This window comes from Gracilinanus agilis, chromosome 1, assembly GCF_016433145.1.
Source record: "Gracilinanus agilis isolate LMUSP501 chromosome 1, AgileGrace, whole genome shotgun sequence".
NCBI lineage: Eukaryota > Metazoa > Chordata > Mammalia > Didelphimorphia > Didelphidae > Gracilinanus > Gracilinanus agilis.
This window is the reverse complement of record NC_058130.1, coordinates 21,909,778-21,923,564: the sequence shown is the minus strand read 5'-3', so window position 1 is coordinate 21,923,564 and position 13,787 is coordinate 21,909,778. Positions and strand designations below refer to the sequence as shown.

The 13,787-nt window shown below is 38.5% G+C and overlaps 1 protein-coding gene across 1 annotated transcript in view; it reads left to right on the top strand.

The window, feature by feature from the left end:
- The window catches only part of CFAP20DC (CFAP20 domain containing), a 233,565-nt gene that overhangs the window by 54,741 nt on the left and 165,037 nt on the right, over nucleotides 1–13,787 (top strand). Inside the window, exon 5 of the mRNA XM_044660109.1 lies at nucleotides 11,392–11,506. Coding sequence (XP_044516044.1) covers nucleotides 11,392–11,506 — 115 coding nt within the window. The remainder of the gene's footprint in view (nucleotides 1–11,391; nucleotides 11,507–13,787) is intronic.

Genomic DNA, 13,787 nt, shown 5'->3' with positions numbered 1-13,787 from the left:
GAAGAAGTAATAAAATTCATGCCTGCCTATCACTAACAACTAAATTTTCTCTTCTTTCTTAGTCAAACCTCTCTTTTCCTGGCCTTATTACTGATAGCAGGACTAAAAGATTTTTGAGAGGCCATTTCAGAACATTGGAACCATTGCTTGTGTTCAAATATAGTAATATTTATCAATGAATTTGCAACTTTTTTAAAGTGCTACGTATGTGCCAGCTCTTATTAAACTTGTTATTCCCTTTGCTTAAATCCACAGCTTAATTTAAGTGTGGGCAAAAACTTAATTCAGTTTTCTATAGTAACACAAAACCAATATAATGAAACATTCACTGATATTTTGATTTATGATGAATGAAAATTAAGAGTAGAATTGACAGTCTATTTCATTCTTACTTCATGGTATTTTCCTCAGATTTTGTATTTGTAATTGTTTCATAAAGAAAATACTTAAAACATAGCTATACATATATTCTAAAATTGTTATGTATGTTACATTCCAAAATGTGTTTTCTGAGTTAAAATGAAAGAAAATCACCTGTTTCACTCACAATTCTTTTGTTTTATAACATTTATAGGATTCAGATGATAGAGAGTGGATTAAGTATTATTTATGTTTTAGAAAAGACAATTCCAAATAGTTTCCTTTAAAGTGGTAGTGATTTGGTGTAGATCAACCTCCAAAGATGATCCAATCATACCATTATTAACAAATTGCCATTTGGAATGCTACATGAAATATAAAATCACATTTATATCTAGTAAAAAGTTGTTTCCCAGAATTACTACTTAATTTACTGAATTCCTTCTTTTGTTCGTTTCACTTAATTTTTTTTATTCTTCCTTTTTATGTTAGAAGCACAATTTATAAATAACTACTGAATGAGATCTCTGATAAGTGGAGAAAGCAGTTTCTTTGAAGGAAAGGTGTCTGATGGCAAGGATTTGACAAGTGAGTTAGAAAAAAAAAAGTGGAGGCAACAAGTATCAATCGCTTTTTCTGGGAGTAGGAGGTGAAAGGGAGAAGAAATGTAGGCTGGGGGCTGGAGGGGATGGACAAAAAGAGGTTAGGGGGCATTTATCAGCTGCCTACTGTGTGAATGGCCTTGCTGGAAAAAACAAAAAAACATCTTCTCTTCCAAGATGGCCATACCAGAAGAGACTGTGGAGAAGATGAGGAAAAAGCAGCTCACCCTAAATGGTCTCTTTGTGCCCAGTAAAGTAGGAGGTGAGATCCTCTGCTGAGAGGAGAGGAGCGGGGATTGTGGACAGAAGAGCAAGCTTTAAATGGGCCCCACAAGGATGTGATTAAGGCAGAATTGGATCACAGGATTACCTTGCTCAAGTGTATACCCGGGCCGGAGTAGATAGCATCCATTTGTAGTGGAGCCAGTCCAGATGATGTCTTCCTTGAGCTGTTAAGGTGGCAGGGACTCTGGTGCTCTTGTGTCTCTGATCATAGCCCAATGATGATGCATGAACCACCTAACCTGGGCTAGCTTGCCTATTAGACCGTGATCTGTTCGAGGCCAGGGACTGTTTTTTGCCTCTCTGTACCCCCAGCACTTGGCACAGTAGGTGCTTAATAAATGTTTGTTGCTCAAGGGTGAGCTCAGAGCAGCTTTGAGCCCAGTCCTTTCACTCCCCTCCCTACTTGCATTTAGAAATGCCTCCCAATTCTAACTCTAAAGAATTTGTTAATTTTCTCCACTTCTTCCAGAAAACATTCTCTCTCTCCTGCTCTGTACCTGGAACTTCCACCCATCAACTCACAGTATTTGGCTTCCTCCAAGTTCCAGCCAAAACCCTGCCTTGTATAAGAAGTCTCCCAATCCCCCTTCCTACTTTTGTTTTCCTGCTGAGACAGCCCCTAACTTACTTTGTCTGTAGCTTGTCTGTAAAACCCAACTAGATTGTTTCTTGCCTTTCCTTGTATCCCCAGCACTTGGCACAGTTCCTGGCATGAAGTAGGTGCTTCATAAATATTTGTTGACTTGACTCCACTTGGCTTTGGAGCCAGTAGAGAGACCTGGTGAGTTTGAATTCTGCCCTTGAAACTAATTTTAAGAAACTGAGCAAGTTCCTTTACTGAGCCTGGCTCAAAAGGTGGCTGTGAGGCTCACACTGGATGATGTAGATAACAGAATTAGCAAATCTGAAGGCCTTGCTTAGTACCATTTCTTATTACTCCCACTTAAGTTTTCCTTGTTATCTTCTTTTTTATACCTTGTTGAATGAAGATTGCCTTGAAGAAATTTGCTTTTAAAAATAAATAAATAAATGAAACTAAAAATTGCATTTTACAGTGAGTTTTAGCAAAAGTAATTAGAGCTTAGTAATTTATACTAAAAGTTAAAATGGGCTTAGATTGTTATCTGTTGATTCTCCCTCTTTCAGAAAAAAAGGTTAAAAAACTACTTGGATATCCAGATATCCAGTCCTGAAATGTCTTTTACTTTAGACTTCAGGGAGCCTAAACATGTATTTTGCAAATGGCATTTGTAGATATTGCAATATTCTCTTATGTCAAAGATTCCCAGAAGCAAAACAACTCCCATTTCTTTGTGTTTCTTTAATAAAAGATGAAGCTCATCAAATGACTAATCTGCCTATGTCAAGAGTGCCACAAACCAAACTGGTGATTTTATGCTATTGCTATAGAAATAGCAGTAAAAGAGATGAGTGTAAACCTTTAACCTTTCTTTTAAATGGTCCAGTTATTTTAGTTTAGCCCTGTGGTCCTCTAACAGTGTTTTCACTTTTAGAGAAATAAGACATGGAATGTGACTTTTTTTCTTTCCTACAGGTAAAAATATCTGATATAGAAACAGAAAATGACCAAATATTGATTTTTCTACTTAATGAGAAGAGTTAGAACTTATCCACATCTTTCTGGATATGTAACTTTGTGGGTTTTTAAAAACTGAGCCTAAAAAATTGATCCTTAGAAGGGCAAGCTTCCTGGAACCACAATTTCAAGTTGCTCTTAAGATGTTACAGAAATAATTGCTGTAAATGTCTTTAAAAGACATTAAAATGAAAACTTGAAGCCGTTGAAAAATCAGACCAAAAAAATAATAGGGTTTTTAATTTCTATACAGTACACCAAAAAATATGGTCAAAATTATGTCAAAAGGAATACTAAATAGTAAGTAACATGTTTATAACTTCATAAACTTAGAGCTGGAAGGGACCTCAGAGGCCATCTAATTCAGCCCCTTGATTTTCCCAATGGGGAAGCCTCAAGCCAAGAGCTTAGCTTAGAGGACTGACTTGCCAAGGTCACACACAAAGTTAGCCTTGGAGGCAGGTTTTTGAAGCCTGGTCCTCCTCTCAGGCTGTAATCTGATTGTTTTCTTTCATGCTCATAAGATCATTTACACTGGAAACTGCCTGTGAATGGAGAAAGAACAATGTTATAGCTCTGGCTACTTCAGAGAATAAGATGGCATTTTATTTCCATCTGGTCTCTTGCTGCAGGTGGGGGTCTGAGGGGAAGGCGTTTTTGGTTTTGTCCTTTCTGGTATTGAGATCTCTTTGGTTAAGAAAATGAAATTAATTAAGAGCCCTGCAGTTCTGCTCTCTGGCCCTTAGTTGGATCTCTCATCTTTTCCTGTGCACTTGAATATTCTGATAGGACTGTGAGCTCCTGAAGTTGACATTTTCTTTTTTTCTTTCTTTCTTTTTTTTTTTTTTTAATTTTTAAGCCCTTAACTTTTTTGTATTGGCTCCTAGGTGGAAGAGTGGTAAGGGTGGGCAATGGGGGTCAAGGGACTTGCCCAGGGTCACACAGCTGGGAAGTGTCTGAGGCCAGATTTGAACCCAGGACCTCCTGTCTCTAGACCTGACTCTCAATCCACTGAGCTACCCAGCTGCCCCCCTGAAGTTGACATTTTCTGCTAATAATGCAGATCACAGTCTAGGCATGACAAGTTTGTCCCAGTAAGTCATTTGCTTCTCTCAGCCTTAGTTTCCTTATCTGAAAAATGAAGATAAAAGTAACTGGGCTGACAATATCTTTGTCAAATACTTTAAATATTAAAGTGCTTAGTCTCTCTCTTTCTTGCTCTTCCTTTCCTTCCTCCCTCTCTTTCCTTACCCCCCTGTTCCCCTCTGTATATGGGTATATGTATGTATATACATTAGCTACTATGTATTAAATTTAACAAGGTAGCAGCAAAATTCTTCTATATATTTGTTCTCTTGTACTTCCTTTTGTTTCTTCTGTGTTTTTTTTAGTGATGTTCTTTTTTTGGCATTCTCATCAATCACTACCCATTAATTCACCCTCTCTTCTCCCTTCTCCTAGCAAATAGATGCCCTTCCTGGTAACAATACTAAACCAAAACAAATCAGCTCACTAGTCATGTCTGAAAATGCATGTCCTGTGCATCATTCTCCAGTCCATCATCTTTCTTCCAAAATCATGGTACCCATGCTTCAACATAGAAGTCTCCTTAAATCACGATCAGTCATTTTGGTCAGATAGCTGCTTTTGTTCATAGCTGTATTATATTGTGGGGATGGTATCGGTTGTTCTGTTGGTTCTGCTCATTTCATTCCCCAGAAGTTCACCTAAGTTTTTCCTGTTTCTCTGAATCTGTCATTAAAAGAAGTGAACACAGCCATTAAAGGGAACACCATTAGGTGACTTAGACATACAGGAGCTACTTGCTATGGGGATACTAGACTCCAGCAAAAGGGATCTAGGTAAGAGTCAAGGAGGACTCCTCCCCATCACAAGTGACACCTGACTGATGCCAAATGTTAAAGAACCTGCTTTCAACACACGTTTTTCCTTGCAGTTCACAGCACCAGTTGAAGTAGAGACTTAGCCATCACCATGGGTATTGAAGGTTTCCTACTCCAGGCTCTTGCTATATCTTCCTGGTTGGAGTATAAATGATAACATTTTAATCCAGCATTATGTAGGAATTGGTTATTTGTTCACATAATTGAGAGATTGGCTTTCAGATTTGATAAATCTGTAGGTAAAGCCATCAAGAAAAAAAAAAGAAACATTTCACATCAACCCCCTATCGTCATTTTGCCCCCCAAGTTCATTCTAAGCCTGAAGAGAACATTAACAAATAGTGGTAAGTGATTGTGCACCCAGAAAAGAGCAGAGTGAAGAGGTAATCTGAGCCAATGAGCTCCTTCTCTTGGGTGGTTACCACCATTTACTCCTATTCTCACTACAGCTGCCATTGTGGGGGGAAAATAGTCAATCAAAGATGAAGATATAAAATAGAATTGAAAATTGAATTGAAAAGTAATTTTACTTTCAAATGTTTTGCAAATGTAGATGTTAAATGTGAAATGAATGCAGTTAATGACCATAGCTGAGAGTGTTATGCACCTGCTGATCACTAGAATATTATTATAAATGAGGTTGATTTTCTTGTTGACTACCTCATTTTTTCTCTACGTGGTCTCATTACTTTTTCTATCATCTGTCTGACCCTTATATATGAATGCTCAAGAACAGAAATAAAAATATATTAACTCTTCTATGGCTTTAAAAATGCCTCTTTGTATACAAGAGAAGTGATATCATTGCTGGCCTTCTTTCTAAGTATCTGAGGTCATTTCGGGGTTTAGAAGGTAAAGAAAGATCCGGACTTGCATTGTCAATGAGGAGCTGCTTCCTTGACAGCATCACAGTCATTTCCTCCATCTCAAGAAAGCTCTTGGTTCTTCATATGTGGTAGCTGGACTTTTCTCTCTTGTAAAGAACTAACTTTAAAACTTCTTAAAGCTGTTCTTAATTCTAAACAAGGAGTTCAGCTGTCTTTGAGAGAGATTCTTCTAGAACTTACTGTTCCTTGACTATGTTAGTGATCTGACATTTCTTTCAAAATTTTTTAAATTTTATTTTTACACGTTGCTATAGTAGTTAATAGTTGTTTTCTGTATAATTAGAGAAAAGCAAATCAAAACAACTCTGAGGTACCACTTCACACCTAAGAAAAGTAATAAATGTTGGAGGGGATGTAGCAAATAGGGACACGAATGCATTGCTGGTGGAGTTGTGAATTAATCCAACCATTCTGGATGGCAATTTGGAACAATGTCCAAAGAGCTTTAAAAGACTGTCTGCCCTTTGATCCAGCCATACCACTACTGGGTTTGAACCCCAAAGAGATAATAAGGAAAAAGACTTGTACAAAAAATATGTATAGCTTCCCTTTTTGTGGTGGCAAAAAATTAGAAAATGAGGAGGTGTCCATTGATTGAGGAATGGCTGAACAAATTGTGGCATCTGTTGGTGATGGAATACTACTGTGCTAAAAGGAATAAAGAACTGGAGGAATTCCATGTGAACTGGAAAGACCTCCAGGAATTGATGCAGAGTGAAAGGAGCAGAACCAGAAGAACATTGTACACAGAGACTGATACATTATGGCACAATCAAACATAATGGACTTCTCTACTAGCAGCAATGCAAGGATCCAGGACAATTCTGAGGGACTTATGAGAAAGAAAGCTATCCACATTTAGAGGAAGAACTGTGGAAACATAAATGCAGAAGAAAAACAACTGCTTGATCACATGGGTTGATGGGGACGCGATTAGGGATGTAAACTCTAAACGATCACCCTAATGCAAATATCAATAATATGGAAATAGGTCTTGATCAATGACACATGCAAAACCCAATGGAATTACTCATTGGCTATGAGAGGGAGTTGGGAGGAGGGGAGAGAAAAAATATGAATCTTGTAACTATGGAAAATTTTTCTTAATTAAAATTTGAAAAAAATAGTTTTTTTTCTGACATTTTGGAATTCATGTTCTCTTTCTCCCAGCCTGCTACCGTTTTCTCTCCAAAATGGCAGGCAAGGTGATATAGGTTGTATGTGTGTTATCAGACAATAAATATTTCCATGTTTGTCATGTGAAAGAAGACACATATCCCTTGTACTAGAGAAAAATTCATGGAGGAAATAAAGAGAAGAGTGGCAAGCTTCCGTCCGCATTCAGACTTCATCAGTTCCTTACAGGATCCTTGCATTGCTTATAATAAAGTCAGTTGTGGTTGATCATACATTATCATTGTTTCTGTGTACCATATTCTCCTGGTTCTGCTCGCTTCACTTTGCATCACTTCAAAGAAGTCTTTCCAGGTGTTTTTTGTTTGTTTGTTTTGGTGATCATCTTGTTTGTTATTCCTTGTGGCACAATAGAATTTCATTACAAACATAAAACACAACTTATTCAACCATTCCAGTGACCTGACATTTCATTGTCAGTACTCCCCCTACCATTGTAGATTGCAAACTCCTCTGTGACCACTAATAGAAAATCTGTGACAGTTACTGTGGCCAAAATCTCACTTGAGAACCATCACCAAGTTTAGCAAGGCTAAAATCTTTAAAAATATATATTTTTAATCTTTTAAAAATGTTTTTGTTTATTTTTTTTAAACCCTTGTACTTTGGTGTATTTTTTCTCATAGGTGGAAGATTGGTAAGGGTGGGCAATGGGGGTCAAGTGACTTGCCCAGGGTCACACAGCTGGGAAGTGGCTGAGGCTGGGTTTGAACCTAGGACCTCCCGTCTCTAGGCCTGACTCTCACTCCACTGAGCTACCCATCTGCCCCCTGTTTATTTTATTCCAGTAACAATTTACACATAAGTTTTCCGTGGTTACATGATTCATGCTGTCTCCCCTCTCCCCTCCCCACTCCCGAAGTGAACAAGCAATTCCACTGAGTTATACATGTATTACCACTCAAAATCTATTTCCTTATTGTTCATTTTTGTAGTAATCTTTTAAAAGCAAAACCCCAAATCATGTACCTAAATATACAAGTGGCAAATCATATATTTTCTTATGCATTTCTACTCCAACAGTTCTTTCTTTAGAGATAGATAGCATTCTTTGTTATAAGTTCCTCAGAATTTCCTGGATCATTGTATTGCCCTTATTAGCAAAGTCTTATCACATTTGATTGCCCCACAATGTTTCAGTTCCTGTGTATAATGTTCTCTTGGTTCTGCTTATTTCACTCTACATCAGTTCATGTAGGTCTTTCCAGTTCTTTCTGAAATCATCTGGTTCATCATTAGCAAGGCCAATCTTACTTCAACATTAGACTCATAATTTTTTGTAACATATCTTTATATCCAGAGATAGAAATCATTTCACTGTTGAAACATTTATATTGTTGAAATATAACGATTTTATGATTTCTTTAATCTAAGAAAAAATAATCCCTTACAACCCTGTGTGAGATTCACTTCCCCTACTGTTTTTGCCATGTATGTCACATCTTAGAAATTCTTCCACAGACTAGATTTTATTCATTTATATTAATGTGAAAATTTGGATCAATGTTTTCCATGAGGGTTACAGCCCCAAGAATTCAACATTTAGACCCCTTGGTTCACCCTTTCAAGCCCTGAAGCCCTCTTCCTCACTTTGTCTCAACCCAACACGGGCCTCTGACCTTTGTCTACCACCTTTATGGTCCAGAACTTTGAGCCTGCTCTCTAAACCCCTTAAATCTGAGTCTCTTCATCATCCACTCCTTCCCCTTGTCCCTCAGTAGTCTCTCTGTTTCCCACTTTGGCATCCTTTCCCTCTCAGTGTGAACTACATGGAATGGTGACAAGATCTCTGAACTTGGTGTTAGGACTCAAGTTCAAAACCTCTCAGATGCTCACTTAAGCCTCTGAGATTCCTTCTCTGCAAGATGGGGATTTAATTTATCTACTCAGGGGCTCAACTGAGATAATTTGTGGAAAGCATTTTGCAAACTTTGTGGCCCTTTATAAACATCAGCTACTGTTACATATGGCTACTTGGACTCTTGAGTTATCAGCTGGAATCTCAAGCCCAGCTAGCCCTGTGACTGGTTTTGGCTTGGTCCCACCAGCCTCCTCTTTTTCTATTGAACACCCAAAAAGAGAGTCATTGGGTTCACTATAGATGCTCCTGATCTGCCATTTGTGCCTTTGTTCTTGCCCAGATTGAGTCTATCACAGTCTCCATCCCAAACTTCCTCTTCCATTACTTCCTTTATCCCTTTCTCCTCCCATCCTCTCTGTAGAGACCTGGACCTCCTATTTTACTGAAGAAATAGAGGTAATCTAGTAAGATATAGTTGAACTGAATTCCCTGATTCCACCAGCTACTTCTGTGTGCTGGATAATAACTCCTCTTTTTCAGGAGCTTCATTTCTACTGGTAGAGGTGACATGTAGCTCTTAAATATAAGGGACATAAATATAGCACTGATAAATACAAATATGGATTGGGCAGTTGGGGGAGGACCCCGGCAGGGGAGGGAGTCAGGAAAGCTGCACTGCCTCTTGGTGGAGAGAGCTTGTGGTGCCTTGAGAGCCCCTACACAGGCCTGGGGGTCTGATGTGGTGTGAGGCCAGCATTCAGGAGGGGAAGCCATGCCCCGTGAGGCCAGGATGAGAATTAAAGCTGAACAGGGGAACTTCCAGTTCCTCTCTCCACCTTAGATTAGTTACTGTACCTTTCTGGGTCACAGTTGGCTCCTCTTGAAATTGTGGAATTGGACTCATAGCCTAAGATCCATCGGAGCAGCTCTTCTCATGGCCCTCTAGGGAACTCATATAGTGTAATGCAGAGTGCAATGCAGAATAATGTAACATAGAGTGTAATGCAGAGGCTGAGCCTAAGTGAGGCACAGGGCCTGCGGAGGTGGCCTCCGCTCTCTGAACTCAGTCCAGTTCGCCCCCAACCCCTTCTCAGTTGAGCCGTAGCACCACATGAGTTTAGGTTGCTGCGCTGTTTTAACATAGATTATCCCCACCTGGGAACCCAGGCGGTCCCTCACTAGATTGGAAGCTCCCTGAAGTTTTCTGATCCAGAGAGGAATGGCATCAACACTGCTTTAGAAAGATTAATCTAGTGACAGAGGCAGCGGGGAATGGTGCATGTAGAGAGAGCTTCAGATTTGTAAAACACGAGGTCGGGCACCTCCTGCAACAGATTGGCTGTGTGATTCTGATGAAGTCTCAGGGCTCATCAGTGCCCCTGGCAAATCTCTAAGAACAAGCCCCCCAGAAGGTAGAGACACGCATTGAGAGAGGAAGGTCTTTACTGTTCCCAAGAAAAATAAAATCGTTTTGTTTAAAAAAAATTGGCAACACTTTGTAGACCCAGATTACCTTCGATGTCTCCAGCCTTCCCTTTTCTCCTATTCACTTCTCCATTTCTTCCCTCTCCCCTGTCCACACTAAAAACTGCTTTCAATGAAAAAGTCAGTGTTATTTGTCTGAATTTGTCAATGGTGTGGTTGCTTTTTAAGCCTTCTCTTTGCAAAATGGAAGCATTCAAGAATGCCAGGCATCAACAAGCAGGTGTGAAAGGTCTGAATTCATGCCAGCTGCTCATTCTGCCAGCCGCTGCACTAGCCCTACACTTAGATGTGAACATCTCCGCAATCAGGAGAGAGAACCGGGCCTTCTGGAAATAGGGAAATGTAAGGTGATTTACAGATTGTTGGATGATGAGCAGGGTACTCTGTAACTGAGGGAAACAGGAAAGCCTCAGCAGTTTTAAAAGAATACATTGCTAATATTATAGAAACAATGATGAAAGATGTTTTAATGAGCTCTTGCTAATTGTAGAAAATTACCAGTGTAGTAGAAATACGATGGCCAATAATAAGGGACGAATTCATCCTTGTTTCCAGATAAAAAGACAGCCTATGAGGAAGTATTTCTTCTCCAGGATAATGAGATGAGACAGGTAGAGGAAGGTTGCCAATCTTTGGGGTTACTGCAGGATATGGAGTGTATAATTGAGCCTTGCTACTCTCGAAGCAAACCGAATCTTTGTGTTTGTTGCTGTGCTCAGTGAGAACCAGAAGAGTGAGCAACAAACTGATGACGTGATCGTCCAGGTTTCCAGAGAAGTTCCGTTTGCCCTGGAAGTGAAGCTGGACAGCATAGTTCGGGCTCTGTCTTAAGCTGGTCAGAGAGGCTACATAAAACAACAGGTGTACTTTTAGGGAAGGAAAGCCTACAATGTACCCTATTTAGTGGGTAACAATGTGGCCCAAGATGACACAAGCTTAAGGGGCTAGAACAAGTATGATTATTAAAGGCCTGGGGAATTAAAGGTCTTTCTCATTTCATGTGAATTCAATTTTTTCATATCCTATAAAGTCCTGAGATAAATTAGGATGCCAAATGAACTTAGGCCTATATCCTTGTTGGTGAGTTTGAATTTAATATAGAAACTTTATTAATAATCATATGAAAAGGTAATCCTTGAGTTCCATATTTGCTTCCTATTCCTCCCATAAGGGCCCACTTTATGAATTAGACCATATTTTATGGAATTTGCAATGAGTTTTCCAAAATTGATGGTTGATATTTCTTACTCTTCTCCCCCCCCCTTTTTTTTTCCAGGATAACTGATTTAGGGAACATTAAACGAAGACTGTATTTATCAACGGTCCATAAGGAGCTATCTGCAACCCCTCTCCATGCAAAAATTCCACTTTTTATGATCAAGCGCAAAATTGTAGGTATCTTATAAGTAAGTGTTAATGTAATTGAAAAATATTTATGTCTAGTGCTAGAAGTTCTTAAATTTTAAAAGATAACAATTTGAAGAAATAAGGCCTTATAAATTACTCTTGTGAACCTCTCATGTAAAGGAATTTTTCTCGTTTGTTCCATGATTCCTAAGAATTAAATTATATGTTACCATAATTAGAAAGGTATAAATTTGATAATGCCTTGAATTTATAGATTCACAGAGCAATCTTTGTTTTGTTGATATTTTGTTAATATATAAACTTTGCTGAATAAACATTATTTCTTTCCTAAATTCAGCAGAATATAAATTCCATTATCTAATGAGGTCAGTGTTGTTCTATTTGTACCCATTAATATCTATCTCGGGCCCATATGTCCATTTCACAAATGTCCATAAATAATATTTGCATTATTGAAACAGCTAGTAGGATTCAGGCAAATCTCTAGGTGACTGCAATAAACCTCACTGTTGATCCAAGAGGTATTTTGGCATTAATCATTTGAGATCCCCTTGCTACCTCTGTAACCTTGCTCATTACACAGCAGCTCTTTAGTAAATATTTTTGAATTAAAACCAAGGTGAATATTCTAGAAGGCTTCTATTGTAATGGGAAGATGACTTGAGCATTCTACTTGCTGTCCCTGAGGCTAACATAGGGATCTCTCTGTGTCCTTAAAAAATTGGGAAATATTTTAGCAAGTCTAAAGTCTAGACTTTAACTTCATTACAATCTGGTATTTTTGACCCATTGAAAATACTGATTTGTCAAATGCCAAGATGATTGGCCACATCTTTGCTAATTTGTTATCATTTCTTATGTTAGATTTTATCTCACAATAATTGTGACAAATCATTCAGTCTTTTAAATTATGCTTTGCATGCTGGCTTCTCTGTATTCTCTACTTGCATTGTTTTTTATAATCTAGAACTATTTCATTTCAGTCATGTAACATGGTTTGTTTTTCCATTCCTCTGTCATTTTTGCTATTACCAAAAAAAAAAAATGCCACTATAAATATTTTAGTGTATGTAAGTCCTTACTTTCTGACCTTATTGGGGTAATGCCTAGTCATGAACTCTCTGAGTGAGAGGGTATGAGCGTTTTAGTTCCTTTCATAGTATAATTCCCGGTTGATTTCCAGAATACTTAGATCATTTTAAACCTCCCAACAGCAAGGAGTCATTTCGCCTATCTTTCTTCAGCTAAGCCATCTTTTGGCATTTTTTTTTCCTATTTGTTGCGTATTAAGTGAAACCTCGGTTTGGGTTGGTTTTTTACTTTTATTTGGAGAAATTTATTTGGAGAAATCTTCATGCAGTTGTTAATAGTTGACAAGTTTTATTTTGAGAATAGTTTGTTCTATCCTTTGATTACTTATCTGTTGAGGAATGGCTCTTGATCTTTTATGTGCTTTATATGAATTTATACTTGTTACTTCTGTTTTAAGAGGCTTATAACTTTATTAATGCATGGAACTTTGGGTAAAGACATTTTATACCCATGCAGATTGGCTTCTATTCTGCAGATGATAACCTTGGATAATTATCTAGAGGCACTGAAGGATAAATAGCTTGGCCAGGGTCACATGAACCTAGTATGTCAGTGGCAGGACTGAAGGGCAGGTCTACATGACTGAGGCCCCCTCTCTCTGTCCATTATGCATACTACTGCACCTCATCCTCTTTCAAACCCATTAATATAGAGAGCTGCTAGCTTTGACTTCCTTTTTGTCCTATTTTAATCTCATTCATTCTCACATCTTTAATGATTATCTCTATTCAAGAGATTCCCAGTTCTCTCTCTCTAGCCCTGAACTTGCTTCTGAGTGCCGTGCTCCCATGCTTACTACCTCTGTGTGTCTTTAGCATATATAGTTACTCAGATTTGTACTGGCCTCTCAACCTAAGCACACTCAAAACTGAATTTTTATTCTCTTTGTGCCTGAACCTCTAGCTGTTGCTGATTTTGCTCATTCTCTCTGCAGCAATGCCATTCACCTTTTCTCTGTTGTTCTTAAACCCTCTTCTGGAGTGATTCCGAGCCCTGTACAATCTTCAAGAAGATGGTTTACAGATTGGAGGCCTTCCTCTGGGGTCTTGATCTCAAGACCAGAAAGCTTAGACCTGAAAGCTACCTTAAAATCTTTGGTCCTAATGGTTTTAGAGTCTGGTCTGACACTTATTTTACAGTGGAAGAAATGGGAGTTCAGAGAGTTTATTCCTTATCCCAGTCCATAGAGTTTATAAGCAGCAGAGGGAAGAT